At 41.9% G+C, this 17,749-nt stretch overlaps 1 protein-coding gene across 2 annotated transcripts in view; it reads right to left on the bottom strand.

The window, feature by feature from the left end:
* elp2 (elongator acetyltransferase complex subunit 2) overlaps positions 1-17,259 on the bottom strand; it is a 41,826-nt gene extending 24,567 nt beyond the window's left edge. For both annotated transcript variants that reach the window (XM_061896999.1, XM_061897000.1), the window contains exons 1-10: positions 17,092-17,259; positions 16,941-17,019; positions 10,215-10,285; positions 10,010-10,154; positions 9,856-9,933; positions 9,630-9,694; positions 9,489-9,555; positions 4,756-4,923; positions 4,591-4,686; positions 4,420-4,520 (exon numbers count right to left, since the gene is read on the bottom strand). In XM_061896999.1, the coding sequence (XP_061752983.1) occupies positions 4,420-4,520; positions 4,591-4,686; positions 4,756-4,923; positions 9,489-9,555; positions 9,630-9,694; positions 9,856-9,933; positions 10,010-10,154; positions 10,215-10,285; positions 16,941-17,019; positions 17,092-17,223 (1,002 nt within the window). In that variant the 5' untranslated portion in view covers positions 17,224-17,259. The remainder of the gene's footprint in view (positions 1-4,419; positions 4,521-4,590; positions 4,687-4,755; positions 4,924-9,488; positions 9,556-9,629; positions 9,695-9,855; positions 9,934-10,009; positions 10,155-10,214; positions 10,286-16,940; positions 17,020-17,091) is intronic.
* Between the last annotated feature and the right edge of the window lie 490 nt (positions 17,260-17,749).

The following is a 17,749-nucleotide window of genomic DNA, read 5'->3' as shown; positions in this document are numbered from 1 at the left end:
AATAAATTACTTGACATCAAACATCTCATTTAAAAAAATTTGGGGTGCATTTTTGCCATAAAAGACTGATTTTTTTTGGTGTTTTTTTTTACAAAATGGGCATTAAACAAACTAAAATCCTTATAGCGACATATCTTAAGTTGATCTACATATATAAGATTTATAGTATATACATTTATATTTGACTTATTTTTTTTTAAGTTTTATGACTGACGCCCTTTTGGTGCCTTGGGACCAAACCTGAGGGGGAGCCCTAAAGGTTAAAAAAATACGGTATATTGTATTGGTTTTGAAAAAAGGGAAAATATAAAAATGGCCCCCGCATGCTTTGATTTTTCAGTGTGCGGCACTCGCAACTTTATTCGGCCCCACAGTGGATTATTTTCCATTTGTATAGAGAATGAATCACCATCATGTGGAATTCTTTGTTCAGACACTCCATAGTTCCCAGGAACGATACCAATATGAACGACGACTTTGTTTTTTTTAGATGCACGATAACTGACAGCAGGCAAAAACCAGGACCAAAATCAAATCCTACGAAAAGGAGGCTGTATGAACATTTTTGTGAGGGTTTTTCTTTTTTTTTTCCGCTGATTTATCTATGACTAATAAATCCACAGTGGCTTGCACAGTTAGGAGATGGAAGGTTCAAATCTCCATCGGGACATCTCAGTGGGGAGTTTGTATGTTCTTGTGTGGGTTTCTCCAGATTTTAACAGCTTCCTCCCACGCCCCAAAAACATTCACGGAAGATTCTAGTCAGTCCATACTGTGGATGTGTGTACATCCACAGTATGGACCCTAACTGTTAACTGGGATAGACTCCAGCTCGCTCTTGACCCTGAAGACTAGTATTACAAAAAATTAATACAAGGATGGACATTGTATCATAATTTAAATTTCAAAAATATTAAACGTTTTAATTATTTTCGCTTTTTTTATACTCTTTGTCAAAGAAAACTTTGTATTTTAGTTGGCAACCACACAAAATACGCAATATTTTCCACAAAAATTATTTCACTTTGAAATATTTTTGATAGTTTTAAACTAATTGGAACCTTGAATAGGTCATTAATTCATAACAACATTGATTTTGAGTCATTATTACTATATTTTCCAGACTACAGAGCGTACTGGGAGAAAAGCGGCAGATATATACGTTGTGAAATTACTTATTACCTATGACTTAATTGTTTCCAAAGAGTGCCTGTGAACACGGCAGTAAAACGGCTGATCAAACAAAACGGAAGTCATCGTCATGGATCCACTAGCTGCAGAAGCTAGCTCTCCAATAAGCTGAACAGACTCAGTAACTTCCTGTGACATTTTGGTGAATTTATATAATTGAATCGGATCGGTGCGGCGTCTTCAGTAATGCGGACGTTGTACCAATCCGTTGTGGTGAAGAAGGAGCTGAGCCGGAAGGCAAAGCTCTCAATTTACCGATCGATCTACGTTCCCATCCTCACCTATGGTCATGAGCTTTGGGTCATGACCAAAAGGATAAGATCACGGGTACAAGCGGCCGAAATTAGTTTCCTCTGCCGTGTGGCGGGGCTCTCCCTTAGAGATAGGGTGAGAAGTTCTGCCATCCGGGAGGAACTCAAAGTAAAGCCGCTGCTCCTTCACATCGAGAGGAGACAGATGAGGTGGTTCGGGCATCTGGTCAGGATGCCACCCGAACTCCTCCCTTGGGAGGTTTTTAGGGCACGTCCAACCGGTAGGAGGCCACGGGGAAGACCCAGGACACGTTGGGAAGACTATGTCTCCCGGCTGGCCTGGGAACGCCTCGGGATCCCCCGGGAAGAGCTAGACGAAGTGGCTGGGGAGAGGGAAGTCTGGGTTTCCCTGCTTAGGCTGTTGCCTCCGCGACCCGACCTCGGATAAGCGGAAGATGATGGATGGATATATAATTGAAACAATACAAAAATAGTGCCTTTGTAAGTTAATAATACTAACACAGACACTTGTAAACATCTTAGCATATTAGCTAATGCTAATGACGCTATCTTAATTAAATTATACAAATATGCATGGAAACACTCCTTCAGACATAACACATGGGACGGTCTGGCAAGTATGAATTGTTTTAGTTATATTGCAAAACTTCAAACGCTGCATGGAGTGACGAATGAAGAATATACACAAGTAGAGACGCACGCTATGGACGCTTTAACTCCCGGTTTAAGGCGTTAAAACAGGAAGGACATTTTCAACTCACATTGGCTGCAGCGAGCGAGCGCGTCCAAAAGACGGCGCAATAGCACAGGCAATAACACACCTTTAAAGGCCTACTGAAATGAGATTTTCTTATTTAAACGGGGATAGCAGGTCCATTCTATGTGTCATACTTGACCATTTCGCGATATTGCCATATTTTTGCTGAAAAGATTTAGTAGAGAACATCCACGATAAAGTTCGCAACTTTTGGTCGCTAATAAAAAAGCCTTGCCTGTACTGGAAGTAGCAGACGATGTGCGCGTGACGTCACGGGTTGTGGAGCTCCTCACATCTGAACATTGTTTACAATCATGGCCACCAGCAGCTAGAGCTGTTCGGACCGAGAAAGCGACAATTTCCCCATTAATTTGAGCGAGGATGAAAGATTCGTGGATGAGGAAATTTAGAGTAAAGGACTAGAAAAGAAAAACAAAAAAGGCGATTGCAGTGGGAGCGTTACAGATGTTATTAGACACATTTACTAGGATAATTCTGAAAAATCCCTTATCTGCCTATTGTGTTGCTAGTGTTTTAGTGAGATTAAATAGTAACTGAAAGTCGGAGGGGTGTGGCCACGGGTGTGTTGACCCAGTGTCTCTGAGAGAAGTCACGCAGCTGCAACAGGACGGAAGCTCCGCTGAAGCCGACTTATTACCACAATTTTCTCACCGAAAACTGCCTATTGACATGTGGTCAGGATCCATGTTCGCTTGACCGCTCTGATCCATAGTAAAGCTTCACCTTCGGGAATTTTAAACAAGGAAACACCGGCTGTGTTTGTGTGGCTAAAGGCTAAAAGCTTCCCACCTCCATTTTTCTACTTTGACTTCTCCATTATTAATTGAAAACAATTGCAAAAGATTCAGCAACACAGATGTCCAGAATACTGTGTAATTATGCGATTAAAGCAGACTAGTTATAGCTTGGATCGGGCTGGAAAATAATGTCGGCTACAACCCGAAATGTCAAACGCACGCGTCATCATACGCGTCATTATACCGCGAAGTTTTCAACACGACACTTCGCGGAAAATTTTTAATTGCAATTTAGTTAACTAAAAAGGCCATATTGGCATGTGTTGCAATGTTAATATTTCATCATGATGGGGCGGTTTAGCTCGGTTGGTATAGCGGCCGTGCCAGCAACTTGAGGGTTGCAGGTTCGATTCCCGCATCCGCCATCCTAGTCACTGCCGTTGTGTCCTTGGGCAAGACACTTTACCCACCTGCTCCCAGTGCCACCCACATTGGTTTAAATGTAACTTAGATATTGGGTTTCACTATGTAAAGCGCTTTGAGTCACTAGAGAAAAAGCGCTATATAAATATAATTCACTTCACTTCACTTCATCATTGATATATAAACTATCGGACTGCGTGGTCGGTAGGAGTGGGTTTCAGTAGGCCTTTAATGAAAACTATTGAACACAAAACATAGCAATTTGCAACGAAAATCCATAAATTAGCCACACCGTTTTATAAGCCGCAGGGTACAAAGCATGGGGAAATAAGTAATGGCTTCCAGCCCAGAACTGATGGTATTTTTTTCGAGCAAAAACAATGTTATATGTGTCAACATTGCAACTTTTTCTCATTTATTTTGACCTGTTTCCTCTGTTATTCTACTTTTGTAGGTTATTTTATTATTTTAACACTCATTTTAAAATGTGCAGCAGGCAATTAAAAAATGTGGACACCCCTGGAGGCTTGCGTGTCTTCCAAAGGATTTTCAACACATCGATAGTGAATTGTGTGGAGAAATACAGAACAGTCTGGCCTAACTTTATGCAGCCAATAACACCCCCTCGCCCCCCCCCCGTTATGGAACCTCTGCATGAGGTCGTGCGAGTTCCACCTTGACGCCGGAGGGTGACAGTCGTGTAAAAATGATGAAGCTGTAAGGGCAGATGCCCCGGGAGAACCGTTAGACTTACGTCTTGTGGTAAATTTAGCCACGTTCTGGCACGGCGGCAGATGTCGGGAGCTCAGAGAGACAAGAGGGGGGGGGTGGGCTGATGACGTGGGCGAAGAGAAGAGAGGTGGCAAGCGGAGGGAAGGAATAGACGGGCATGATGTGTTTAATAATAAAGGGCTGAACGACGGGGGGCAACCCCCTCACGGAGCTTCCGTCACTCATCTGGGGAGGACAGGAAGTGATGCTGGGAGGACTCCAGCGTGAGAGCGTGTGTTGCACTCACCTGCTCCACCCACACGCCGGACCCCTCCTCTGGAGCCCACAGGATCATGGTTTTGTCCATGGAGGCGGAGAGCAGCCGGAGCGGTTGTTGCAGCCGGCCGCCTGCAGGGGGAAGCAAAGACAGGGCGGTGGTGAAGCGGCAGCGGGCAGCGGCGTCTTCAAACGAGCGTACCCGTGTAGGAAGGAGGCTGCCAGTGGACGCCGTACACCCGGTTCTCGTGTCCTGCCAGGATTGTCTCCAGAGACACCGCGAAGACCGAGGACACATCTGTCGCAGGACCAAAAAAAGACGATTTGAGCATGTAAACAAGCGTTCGTTACTCCACGCCGTACTCGCCTCTCTCCTCCTCCTGCACTTGAAAAATGTCCTCTTTCATTTTGATGACGCCGCCGCCGCCGTCCTCCTCCTCGCCGGCGTTGCGGGCACCCTTCCCGGACTTGGCGCAAAGCCGCCACACTCGGATGAGACAGTCCTGCGAGCAGCTGGCCAACAGCAGATCGCCACCTGCAAACACCACACATGCACGGTTGCTCGTAGACACCCACGATGTACCCCCCTCCGCCACCATGTACTATTCAGTAGCTCTACAGTAAACTCTCATTGATTGCTGTTAATTGGTTACAGGCCGGAATCAATCAATCAATTTTTATTTATATATGACGCGGCGGGTGCACAACAGACCTTTTAGGATGTAACACCTATGTAAACAACCGGGCTGAAATAAAGCATGTTCTAGTCCTAAATACCCAGTGTATTATTTATACAATATCACTTCCTGGTGGCAGCGGTGGGATAAAGAGATCACCCACGGAGCAAAACGGGAGGGGGAGTTGTCCGAAGTTAATTATGTCGTCGCCCCCGCACTTGAGGAACCGAGCTAACTGATAGCAGCGGTCCGAGAGCAGTTTTCTAAACTGGACTTTCAATCGAGACAGAGAGACTTTTAAAACTGAAGAAAGATAAGGAAGACTTCTATAAATAAGTTATTGATGCTTTTGATCAGAAGGAGCTGGCATGGATTTCATTTATAAGTAAAGGTAAGACCATAATAACGTTTTTTTTAATAAATGTGCTTTTCATGATGGTATCCTTACATCACACTCAAATTTTAACTGCATGCCTTTGGTAAGTGCCGGAGTGAGAAGAGGTTTTAAAATAATTAGCGCATGCTTACTTTTACCGCATGCCTTTGGTAAGCGCAGGAGTGAGAAGAGGTTTTAAATTAATTAGCGCCCCGGCGGCAATTCAAGGAAATAATACGGTATTAAAATTAATGCAGTCTCTCTGTGGGTAAGATTATTTAACTCATGACAACTCGCGGGCCAAATTGAAGACGTCGGCGGGCTGCTTGAGGCACGCGGACCGTAGCTTGGAAACCCTGATTTAGATGACTTTTTTTGTATGATTGATATAGTTTAAAAAATGTGTGACAAAGTGAAGCCACAAACTTAATGAAGCCACGACTGTAACATTTGGATTGGACAGCGACACGCGCCCTGATCTACAGCCAGGTAATAAATACGTGCCAGCAGGTGGTAAACAAAACGAGCGCCGCTGTCTTTGAGCGTGAGCTACGGCCGCTCCAGCGACCACTGGCCTTGTCCCGCGCCGTGATGAACGGCGGCGGGTGAAAACAGACACTGGCAAAGCCTCAGAGCCGCCAAAGATAAAGCGGGGAGGCCTTTATTATTCGTCCATCGTGACAAACTTAAGTTTGTTTGTTTTGGCGCGCAGCCCCAAATGGACAGCTTTGTTGACTCACCCAATCCTACCAGACACATTTCTTCCTGAGAGACGATTTAATGAAGACTTTTTGCATCATTAAATGGGACGGATGATCAAAAAAAACGTCCTTAATGAATGATTTTTCTTTATACACATCACTTTAAATAGCTCCAAAATACCACAGAAACCCCACTCTGTCATATTGATAACACAATCACATTAATTCATTAACCACCTGGAGGCCTCATTTCATTTACATTGAGCCCACACGGGTTGTCAATAGGGCTGCTCCACTCATCCCTTAAAGACATTAAGGAAAATGGATTTGAATTTTGTTCAATACGTTTAGTTGATAAAAATGTGTGAAATTGGTAGACTGTTCCAATACAGCACATGAGAGTGGTGCACCTACAGCGATGTAGGTCAGAAAAAGAAAGGGGAAAGATAGTAAGGGGCCCAAAGAAGGCAAGAGAAGCTATCACAGGTTTTGCGAACAATTTAAACCGGAAAAAAAAAACGGACAGATGTGAAATGTTTGCAGTCAATTGGTGACGAGAAACTATTCCTTATATCTTTTTGTTCTGCCTCCTAGCACAATGTTTGTCTAATCTTGAAGGGAATTGTGCAGAAAACCTGAGTTTCCCTAAAAGACGCATTGAGGCTATAAAGTTTGATTTACTTGATTACTCGATTAATCAAGCAATTTTATTTAATGACTTTATTACAATAGTTTCACAAAATTATACAATATCTTTTTTTTATTTTTGTATTATGATAATAATAAAAATAAAAAGCACAAAAATAAGTACAGGAAAAAAATTAAACCAATTAATGGATAGTTTACTTCAGGGGTGTCAAACTAGTTTTCATTGAGGGACACACCGCAGTCAAGGCTGCCATTAGATGGCCGCTTGAAACAGTAAATAAACAGTAACAGTAAATAAATAAATGTATCTACAAATTGAAATATTTTACTCTTTTTTTTTTTTTTTTTAACATAAAGAGTACAAAAACAATCTGTGGATTTTACCACAGTTTTTACTGGCAGGTTAATTGCCAAATTTTACTGTGCAATACATGTTTTCTTTTATTATTATTATTTTTACAACATATTACTGTAAATAGAAATAGAGTACCGCTGCTTAATTTTATCTTGGCAACTTTGCTGCCAGTTTTTTACCATAATAAAACGGTGCCAGAAAATCATCAACCGTACATTTTACAGTAAAAAGAACAAAAAAAAACCTGACAGCTCAGTCGACAGAATTACAGTAATATGCTGTAAAAAAAAAACCCTAAATTTTACAGTAAAATCTATTGGTCATTTATATAGTGTACAATTTGATGGATAACTTGCTTCGAAATCATAAGTTAAGCAGATATTTAAGCATTTACCGTATTTTTCGGAGTATAAATCGCTCCGGTGTATAAGTCGCACCTGCCGAAAATGCATAATAAAGCAGGGAAAAAAACATATATAAGTCACACTGGTGTATAAGTTGCATTTTTGGGGGAAATTTATTTGATAAAACCCAACACCAAGAATAGAAGTTTGACAGGCAATTTAAAATAAATAAAGAATAGTGAACAAGAGGCTGAATAAGTGTACGTTATATAAGACATAAATAACCAACTGAGAAGGTGCCTGCTATGTTAACCTAACATATTATGGTAAGAGTCATTCAAATAACTATAACATATAGAACATGCTATACCTTTACCAAACTATCTGTCACTCCTAATCCATAAATCCCAAGAAATCTTGTACGTCTAGTCTCTTACGTGAATGAGCTAAATAATGTTATTTGATATTTTACGGTAATGTGTTAATATTTTCATACATAAGTCGCTGTTGAGTATAAATCACACCGCCGGCCAAACTATGAAAAAAAACTGCGACTTATAGTCCGAAAAATACAGTATTTAGATAATATATTTGTTGCAATATTGGACAGGTTTTTTTTTCCCTATCAAAATAGAAAAAAACCCTAATACTTTTTTAGTAAGAAAATTTAAGTAAAGAAAGAAAATACAAGGTATTTTATTGACACATTATTTCCAGGCTTTTGCGGGCCGTATAACATGAGGTGGAGGGCCTTGAGTTTGACACCTGCGGTTTACTTGAGTACTACAACAATTGGTAGTTGCACCCCTAGTTGTCACATTCTAATATATGCCAATTGTGCACATTTCTTAAAATGCTTTAAAGGCCTACTGAAAGCCACTACTGCCAACCACGCAGTCTGATAGTTTATATATCAATGATGAAATCTTTACATTGCAACACATGCCAATACGGCCTTTTTAGTTTACTAAATCGCAATTTTAAATTTTGCGCCGAAATATCCTGCTGAAACGTCTCGGTATGACGCGTGACGTCACGCTTTGTAGAGGACATTTTGTTCCAGCACCGTTCCCAGCTATAAGTCGTCTGTTTTCATCGCATAATTCCACAGTATTCTTTGTTGCTGAATCTTTTGCAATTTGCTCAATGAACAATGGAGACGTCAAAGAAGAAAGCCGTAGGCGGGAAGCGGTGTATTGCGGCCGCCATTAGCAACACAAACAAAGCCGGTGTTTCCTTGTTTACATTCCCGAAAGACGACGATGAAGCTTTACTATGGAACAGAGATGTCAAGCGAACACGGTTGAATTGGACCACACACACACAAAGTACAGTGTATTATGCAGCGATCATTTCGAAAGATCGTGTTTCGAGGTGGGTCCCTTGCGAGGGGCAGAGATGGGCATCGCCACCACCCGTCGACTGGTGCTGAAGAAAGGTGCGGGGCCGACCTTCAGGTTGTACAAGTACGACCATATAATCTCACTAAAACACTAGTAACACAATAAGCAGATAAGGGATTTTCCAGAATTATCCTAGTAAATTTGTCAAATAACATCTAAATCGTTCCCACTGTATAGTAATTTTTTTTTCTTTCAAGTCCTTCACTCTAACTTTCCTCATCCACGAATCTTTCATCCTCGCTGAAATTAATAAGGAAATCGTCGCATTCTCGGTCCGAATCGCTCTCAGTGCTGGTGGCCATGATTGTGAACAATGTTCAGATGTGAGGAGCTCCACAACCCGTGACGTCACGCGCGCATCGTCTGCTACTTCTGGTACGAGCAAGGCTTTTTTATTAGCGACCAAAAGTTGCGGACTCTATCGTGGATGTTCTCTACTAAATCCTTTAAGCAAAAATATGGCAATATCGCCAAATGATCAAGTATGACACATAGAATGGAACTGCTATCCCCGTTTAAATAAGAAATTCTCATTTCGGGTAGGCCTTTAAGGTACAATAGTGTGCGTAGTCTCAGATTAGCGCGTCAAGCCTCACCTACAGATGCCCACGCGACGCCTCGAACCCAGTCCTCGTGTCCCTGCAGCGTCATGACTCTCTGCAGCTTGTACCGGACAAGTCAGAAGTTACAACGTTGCCCTACAATTTGATGGGTTTAAAAGTAGAACACCGGCTTACCTGCTCGCGTGACTGCACGTACAGGTGTACCTGAGAGTCGTCGCCCCCACAGGCCAACACAGGAACTGCGAGAGAGAGAGAGAGAGAGAGAAAGAAAGACGTTTGACTTGCAGCAGGCGCGCATGTTCTCATCAAGCAGGCAAAAATCTCATGAGGAACGTGCGCAAGGCCCTGCGGCGTGTCGTGCATGTTGGATGACAAGTGGGGAAAATAATGAGGAAAGTACCTTTAGTGCCTGGCAGCAGGGCCAGGGAGACATCCATCATGAAGCCGCTGCCAAATGACAGCGTGTGGAGGCACTCCGCTGGAGGAAACACCCAAAAATCACATTATCCTTCAAAAAGTGTCATTGCGGAACATTCCAAGCACAGGTCTCGTACCCTGTTTGGCGTCACAGAGCCACAGTCTGACAGTGGAATCCGATGCCGCCGACGCCACCAGGATGTGTGCGTCCATGTCCGTGTAGCGCGCGTCCACGGCACAAACTGGACCCGTGTGACCTTTACACTCCATCCACTGCACAAACTGCACAACCGCTGTCAAAATGACTCTTAAAACAAAAAAACGAAACCGAAAGACCCTTACCTTTCCATTTTGTGCGGCCCAGACGATGAGACGGCAGTCTGAGCCTCCTGAGATCAGGTGACTCTCAGGAGCTGTGGTTTGAATCCCAACAACAGAATATGTTACATTTCTATCGGGCTGGGCTGATAAAACGATATGGATACATATTATGGTAGACATATCAACAAAAAATGTGCTTGATAAAACATTTAATATAGCGTATTTTTCGGACTATAAGTCGCAGTTTTTTTCACAGTTTGGCCAAGGGTGCGACTTATACTCAGGAGCGACTTATGTGTGAAATTATTAACACATTACCGTAAAATATCAAATAATATTATTTAGCTCATTCACGTAAGAGACTAGGGCTTCACGGTGGCAGAGGGGTTACTGCGTCTGCCTCACAATACGAAGTTCCTGCAGTCCTGGGTTCAAATCCAGGCTTGGGATCTTTCTGTGTGGAGTTTGCACGTTCTCCCCGTGAATGCGTGGGTTCCCTCCGGGTACTCCGGCTTCCTCCCACCTCCAAAGACATGCACCTGGGGATAAGTTGATTGGCAACACTAAATTGGCCCTAGTGTGTGAATGTGAGTGTGAATGTTGTCTATCTGTGTTGGCCCTGCGATGAGGTGGCGACTTGTCCAGGGTGTACCCCGCCTTCCGCCTGATTGTAGCTGAGATAGGCGCCAGCGCCCCCCGCAACCCCGAAAGGGAATAAGCGGTAGAAAATGCGTAAGACGTAAGAGACTAGACCAGGGGTGTGCAAACTTTTTCCACTTAGGGCGGCACACGGAAAAATTTAAGCATGCGGGGGACATTTTCATATTTTTCATTTTCAAACCATAACAAAATATATGGATTTTTTTTTTTAATCCTTAGGGCTCCTGGGGAGCATAGAGGGTCTCAGTCACTAAAATGTTAAAAATGAGTCAAATTATTATTTTTTATTTAATGCTTACAGTAAATCTCTATATCAACTTGAGGTTGATATAAAGTAAAACAAATTAAGTTTTATGCCTTTTCTGTCAGACAGCTTTGTTGTTTATAGTAAAACTGAAATATGCAGTATTTAGATAGATAGATAGATTAAAGTTAAAGTACCAATGATTGTCACACACACACTAGGTGTGGTGAAATTTGTCTTCTGCATTTGACCCATCCCCTTGATCATCAAGTAAGGGGAGCAGTGAGCAGCAGCGGTGCCGCGCCCGGGAATCATTTATGGTGATTTAACCCCCAATTCCAACCCTTAATGCTGAGTGCCAAGCTGGGAGGTAATGGGTCCCATTTTTATAGTCTTTGGTATGACTCGACCGGGCTGACACTCTAACCACTAGGCCACTGAGTAGATAGATAGTACTTTATTGATTCCTTCAGGAGAGTTCCTTTATTTAGCAATTAAAGCCCTCAAAGATCAATAATGCAGGACACCATTGATTTTAATTATTTAATATTTTTAAGTAATCACCGAGAAAAGTTGAATAAAATCCTACTAAATATATTTGAGATCCGAAAGGTTCCCCACTCATAAAGTGATACATTTTTATTAGTATTTTTTTTAAATACTTTTAACACTTGAATTTCAAGATCAACTTCCGATATATCCGTCGATTTTTAAGTTTGAACTATTATTTTGTTTGTTTTATGCTCTTTTGTCAAAACTTTGATGTTTTTATATGGCAACCACACAACATATGCAATATTTGTTTCCACATAAAACATTTTAAAGTGATAATTTTTAAGTAATAATTCATTGTAACAGATTTTTTGTCCTTTTTTTTTTTTTTGGAGCAATGTAAAAAAAAGAAAATAAAGACAAAAGGAACCAAAAATCTGCCTGCATGGCAGCTTTGTGTCAACATTGCCACTTTTTCTCATTAGATTTCACCTCATTCCAGTTTTATTTTTATTTTTGCAATACTATCATATTCGCAATTTTTGCAGAATGTGTGGCGGTCCAGTAAACGATTATGTGCGGGCCGCAAATGGCCCCGGGACCGCACTTTGAACACCCCTGGACTAGACGTATAAGATTTCATTGGATTTATTGATCAGGAGTGACAGATTGTTTGGAAAACGTGTAGCGTTAGAGTTAGTGCTGAAATGGATTCTGGGTATTTTTTCTGTTGTGTTACGGTGCGGACGTTCTCCTGAAATGTGTTTGTCATTCTTGATGGGGGGGGTTCAAAGTATGGCGCATATTTGTAACAGTGTTAAAGTTGTTTATATGGCCCCAGTGTGACCTGTATGGCCGTTGACCAACTATGCCTTGCATTCACTTATGTGCCGCATATATTATGTAACTGGGCCGGTACGCTTGTTTGTATGGAAAGCAGCAGACGTGACGACAGGTCGTAAAGGACGCTAAATGCAGTGCCTTTGAGGCACGCCCCCAAAATTGTTGTCCGGGTGGAAATCGGGAGAAATTCTGAAGACTGGTTGCCCCTGGATGGGGCAAGGAAATTCGGGAGTCTCCCGGAAAAATCAGGAGGGTTGGCAAGTATGAACTAACCCAGGCATGGGCAATTATTTTGACGCAGGGGCCAAATTTAGAGAAAAAAATGTGTCTGGGGGCCGGTATATCTATTTTTAGGAAAACTAATACAAAACCTCCCAATAACATCTGATTGAATGCCAAAAATTTTATGACAGACCGCTTTAAAAACGGAATGGAAATTTTTATTTTTTCTATGAAGGATAAAACCCCGAATATTGAAAACATAAGAACGTTCAGGCGATCTGGAGAAATCACTGCACGTAAGTGATGATATTACGGACCTGTGGTCCCTCAGGCGGTACAACATCAAAAACCGACATCAGTGTGTAAAGGATATCACCACATGGGCTCAGGAACACTTCATAAAACCACTGTCAGTAACTACCCCCTCTCAATCCACACATTTTGCAATCAAGCCAAATGCAACAAACTCAGCAAAATATGAACATCAAGGGTAAAAAACCATCTACAATCTGATACATCTGATAAATCACTAAGCTTTACAACTTTCTTGTAAAAATCTCCTTCCACGTTTGTCCCTGACACCCACATTTCAGGCTCTGGAAGCACTCTGTGGAAACGCTCACTGCTTGGTGCCTCGTCTGACCTGCTGTGACGTTGATTACTAAGACTCAATATCCCTCTTCAAATCAAGACTCAAAACACACCTATTCCTGACTGCTTATTCACTGTTATCATCTTATCTTTGTTGTTGTTGTTTTTATCCAATTTGATTTTATTGTTTTGATTTTGTACGGTGTCCTTGAGTGCCCAGAAAGGCACCTTATAATTAGAATGTATTAATATTATTATCATAATTATTATTATAGTAACTAGTACGGTTGTACAGTTTATGGGTATTAATTAGTATAGTAGCGTGATACTAATGAATCATATTCGGTACCATACCGCCTCTGAAAAGTACCGGTCTGCCACACCCTAAGATTTTTTTTTTTTAAATAATGCCAATAATGCCATTTTTTCTGGTCTCCTTTATATAGAAAATAATCGAAATGTATCAAAATAATATTGGTATGAGGTCAACACTAGTCACTAAAATATCATGCACAATATGATGTATAGTTCAAGACTCATGGTCATTTGAAAACATCACTGCACATCAGGGCAGCACGGTGGTAGAGGGGTTAGTGTGTCTGCCTCACAATATGAAGGTCCTGAGTAGTCCTGGGTTCAAAGGATATTTCGGTGTGGAATTTGCATGTCAATCATGCACCTGGGGATAGGCCCCTCCCACCTCCAAAGACATGCACCTGGGGATAGGCCCCTCCCACCTCCAAAGACATGCACCTGGGGATAGGCCCCTCCCACCTCCAAAGACATGGACCTGGGGATAGGCCCCTCCCACCTCCAAAGACATGCACCTGGGGATAAGTTGATTGGCAACACTAAATCGTCCCTAGTGTGTGAATGTGAGTGTGAATGTTGTCTGTCTATCTGTGTTGGCCCTGTGATGAGGTGGCGACTTGTCCAGGGTGTACGCCGCCTTCCGCTCGATTGTAGCTAAAAGGCACCAGCGACCCCCGTGACCCCAAAGGGAATAAGCGGTAGGAAATGGATGGATGGATAGATGGCACAGCACATCCTAATGGCGACTACACGTTCCTTCTTCCATCCATCCATTTTCCTACCGCTTGTCCCTTTTGGGGTCGCTGGAGCCTATCTCAGCTGCATTCGGGCGGAAGGCGGTTTACACCCTGGACAAGTCGCCATCTCATCGCAGGGCCAACACAGACAGACAGACAACATTCACACTCACATTAACACACTAGAGACCATTTAGTGTTGCCAAAAGATATAAGAAAAATATATTTGGGAATGTTCGGCGGACCAGATTGAAAAGCTTAATCGGGCCGCATGTGGTCCCCGGGCCTTAATTTGCCCAGACCTGAAGTAACACAACACTGATGGTGATGCAGTTTTCAGCAATATAGTACAAACCCTGTTTCCATATAAGTTGGGAAATTGTGTTAGATGTAAATATAAATGGAATACAATGATTTGCAAATCATTTTTAACACATATTCAGTTGAATATGCTACAAAGACAACATATTTGCTGTTCAAACTGAAAAAAAAAATGTTTTTTTGCAAATAATCATTAACTTTAGAATACGATGCCAGCGACATGTGACAAAGAAGTTGGGAAAGGTGGCAATAAATACTGATAAAGTTGAGAAATGCTCATCAAACACTTATTTGGAACATCCCACAGGTGTGCAGGCTAATTGGGAACAGGTGGGTGCCATGATTGGGTATAAAAGCAGCTTCCATGAAATGCTAAGTCATTCACAAACAAGGATGGGGCGAGGGTCACCACTTTGTAAGCAAATTGTCGAACAGTTTTAGAACAACATTTCTCAACCAGCTATTGCAAGGAATTTAGGGATTTTACCATCTACGGTCCGTAAAATCATCAAAAGGTTCAGAGAATCTGGAGAAATCACTGCACATAAGCAATGGCATTATGGACCTCTGATCCCTCAGGCGGTACTGCATCAAAAACCGACATCAGTGTGTAAGGGATATCACCACATGGGCTCAGGAACACTTCATAAAACCACTGTCAGTAACTACAGTTGGTTGCTACATCTGTAAGTGCAAGTTAAAACTCTGCTATGCAAAGCTAAACCCATTTATCCAAAACACCAAAAAACGCCGCTGGCTTCGCTGGGCCCGAGCTCATCTAAGATGGACTGATGCAAAGTGGAAAAGTGTTCTGTGGTCTGACAAGTCCACATTTCAAATTATATTTGGAAACTGTGAACGTGGTGTCCTCTGGAACAAAGAGGAAAATAACCATCCGGATTGTGATAAGCGCAAAGTGTAAAAGCCAGCATCTGTGATGGTATGGGGGTGTATATTGTTTTCATAACATGGTCACTACTGCTTACTTTGTCTTGTTACATTCTTATTTTACTGTTATAATTGTATTCCCATTGTTGCTTTTTATTTTTTATTCTTATTGTAATATTTCTCTATTTTGTTTCCATTTAAACCCCCATTATTTACTTTTTTTAAATTGATCTCAACTCTGTACACTGCTGCTGGAATTTAAATATTCCTGAAGGAACTCTCCTGAAGGAATCAATAAAGTACTATCTATCTATCTATCTATTAATTAATTAGTGCCCAAGGGAAGGGTAACTTACACATCTGTAAATGCACCATACAGGTTTTGGAGCAACATATGTTGTCATCCAAGCAACGTTATCATGGACGCCCCTGCTTATTTCAGCAAGACAATGCCAAGCCAGGTGTTACAACCGAGTGGTTTTGTAGTAAAAGACTGCAGGTACTTTCCTGGCCAGTCTGCAGTCCAGACCTGTCTACCATCGAAAATGTCTGGCGCATTATGAAGCGTAAAACACGACTGTTGAAAGACTGAAGCTCTACATAAAACAAGAAAGAGAAAGAATTCTACTTTCAGAGCTTCAACAATTAGTTTCCTCAGTTCCCAAACGTTTATTGTGTGTTGTTAAAAGAAAAGGTGATGTAACACAGTGGTGAACATGCCCTTTCCCAACTACTTTGGCACATGTTGCAGCCATGAAATTCGAAGTTAATTATTATTTGCCAAACAAAATGTAGTTTATGAGTTTGAACATCAAATATCTTATCTTTGTAGTGACTTTAATTGAATATGGATTGAAAAATATTTGCAAATCATTGTATTCCGTTTATTTTTACATCTAACGGTGGCAGAGGGGTTAGTGCGTTTAGCTCACAATACGAAGTTCCTGCAGTCCTGGGTTCAAATCCAGGCTCGGGATGTTTCTGTGTGGAGTTTGCATGTTTTCCCCGTGAATGCGTGGGTTCCCTCCGGGTACTCCGGCTTCCTCCCACCTCCAAAGACATGCACCTGGGGATAGGTTAATTGGCAACACTAAAATTGGCTCTAGTGTGTGAATGTTGTCTGTCTATCTGTGTTGGCCCTGCGATGAGGTGGCGACTTGTCCAGGGTGTACCCTGCCTTCTGCCCGATTGTAGCTGAGATAGGCGCCAGCGCCCCCCGCGACCCCGAAAGGGAATAAGCGGTAAAAAATGGATGGATGGACAATTTCTCAACTCATATGGAAACGGGGTTTGAACATGGCAGACAAGTGCAACAATGTGCGAGCTCCCCCTGCTGGGAGGCTGCGGTATTGACCCCAAAATATGACAATACCACGCAATTATCTCTTAACAAGGACTTTGTTTGTTCACATATTGTGTACATTAAAACATTCTTACCACAATCATCTCTATGGACCCACCGGACTGCATTAACTCGGAGTGTGTGTCCATTCAACGTGCAAACTACTCTTCTTTCCTGCCAACAAGAAACAAATATTAGCCATTTTCAGTCAGTCGTGAAAAGAAGGACAAAGCTTTATTTAACCACCTGGGGGTCGTACAACGCCACCGAGTTGCACGTCCCGAAGGCAATGGTCCCTCCCCGGCTCCAAGACACCACATTAGGCGTCCTGTTGGCGGAGCAGGCGACATGACATGTTTGGATTCTTGCCGCCGCCATCTTGACAACATGTTTTTGAAAAAAAGAAAAGGCGTCACAGTGACGGCGGTCCTAGTAAAACAGCACTGGAGAATAAAATGTTCCGGACCTATTAGTCTCACTGCTATAGCTCGGATGATAAAAAAAATAAATACAATAAAATGAAATAAAAAATATCGTTCATAAAAGCGCAGTAAATTACTCGCAATATTTTTATTTTTTCATTTTTTTTAACCATTTTGTTAAGAGGTGCAACGTGAAAATATGTCCAGTAGGTGGCAAAATGCATTCACAAAAGAAACGTCGAACTACGATGGTAAATTACATCTTTCTTTAAAAGACCTTTTCAGGCGTATTTTTAAGTTAAAATTATTGTACGTTTGTTCGCCATAAAATGTGAGTGGCTTTTGGAGGTTTTTGGCCAACAGTTAACCGAAGGGTGTCCAAAGTGCAGCGGGCAGGCCATTAGCAGCCAGTAGCTAATTCTTTAATGTCCCGCAGCACATTCAAAAGCATTCTAATATTATTAATGAATTCTAATATTATT

Source organism: Nerophis ophidion, linkage group LG04 (assembly GCF_033978795.1).
Source record: "Nerophis ophidion isolate RoL-2023_Sa linkage group LG04, RoL_Noph_v1.0, whole genome shotgun sequence".
Taxonomy (NCBI): domain Eukaryota; kingdom Metazoa; phylum Chordata; class Actinopteri; order Syngnathiformes; family Syngnathidae; genus Nerophis; species Nerophis ophidion.
The sequence above is the reverse complement of the archived record's forward strand: the minus strand, read 5'-3'. Positions and strand labels throughout refer to the sequence as shown.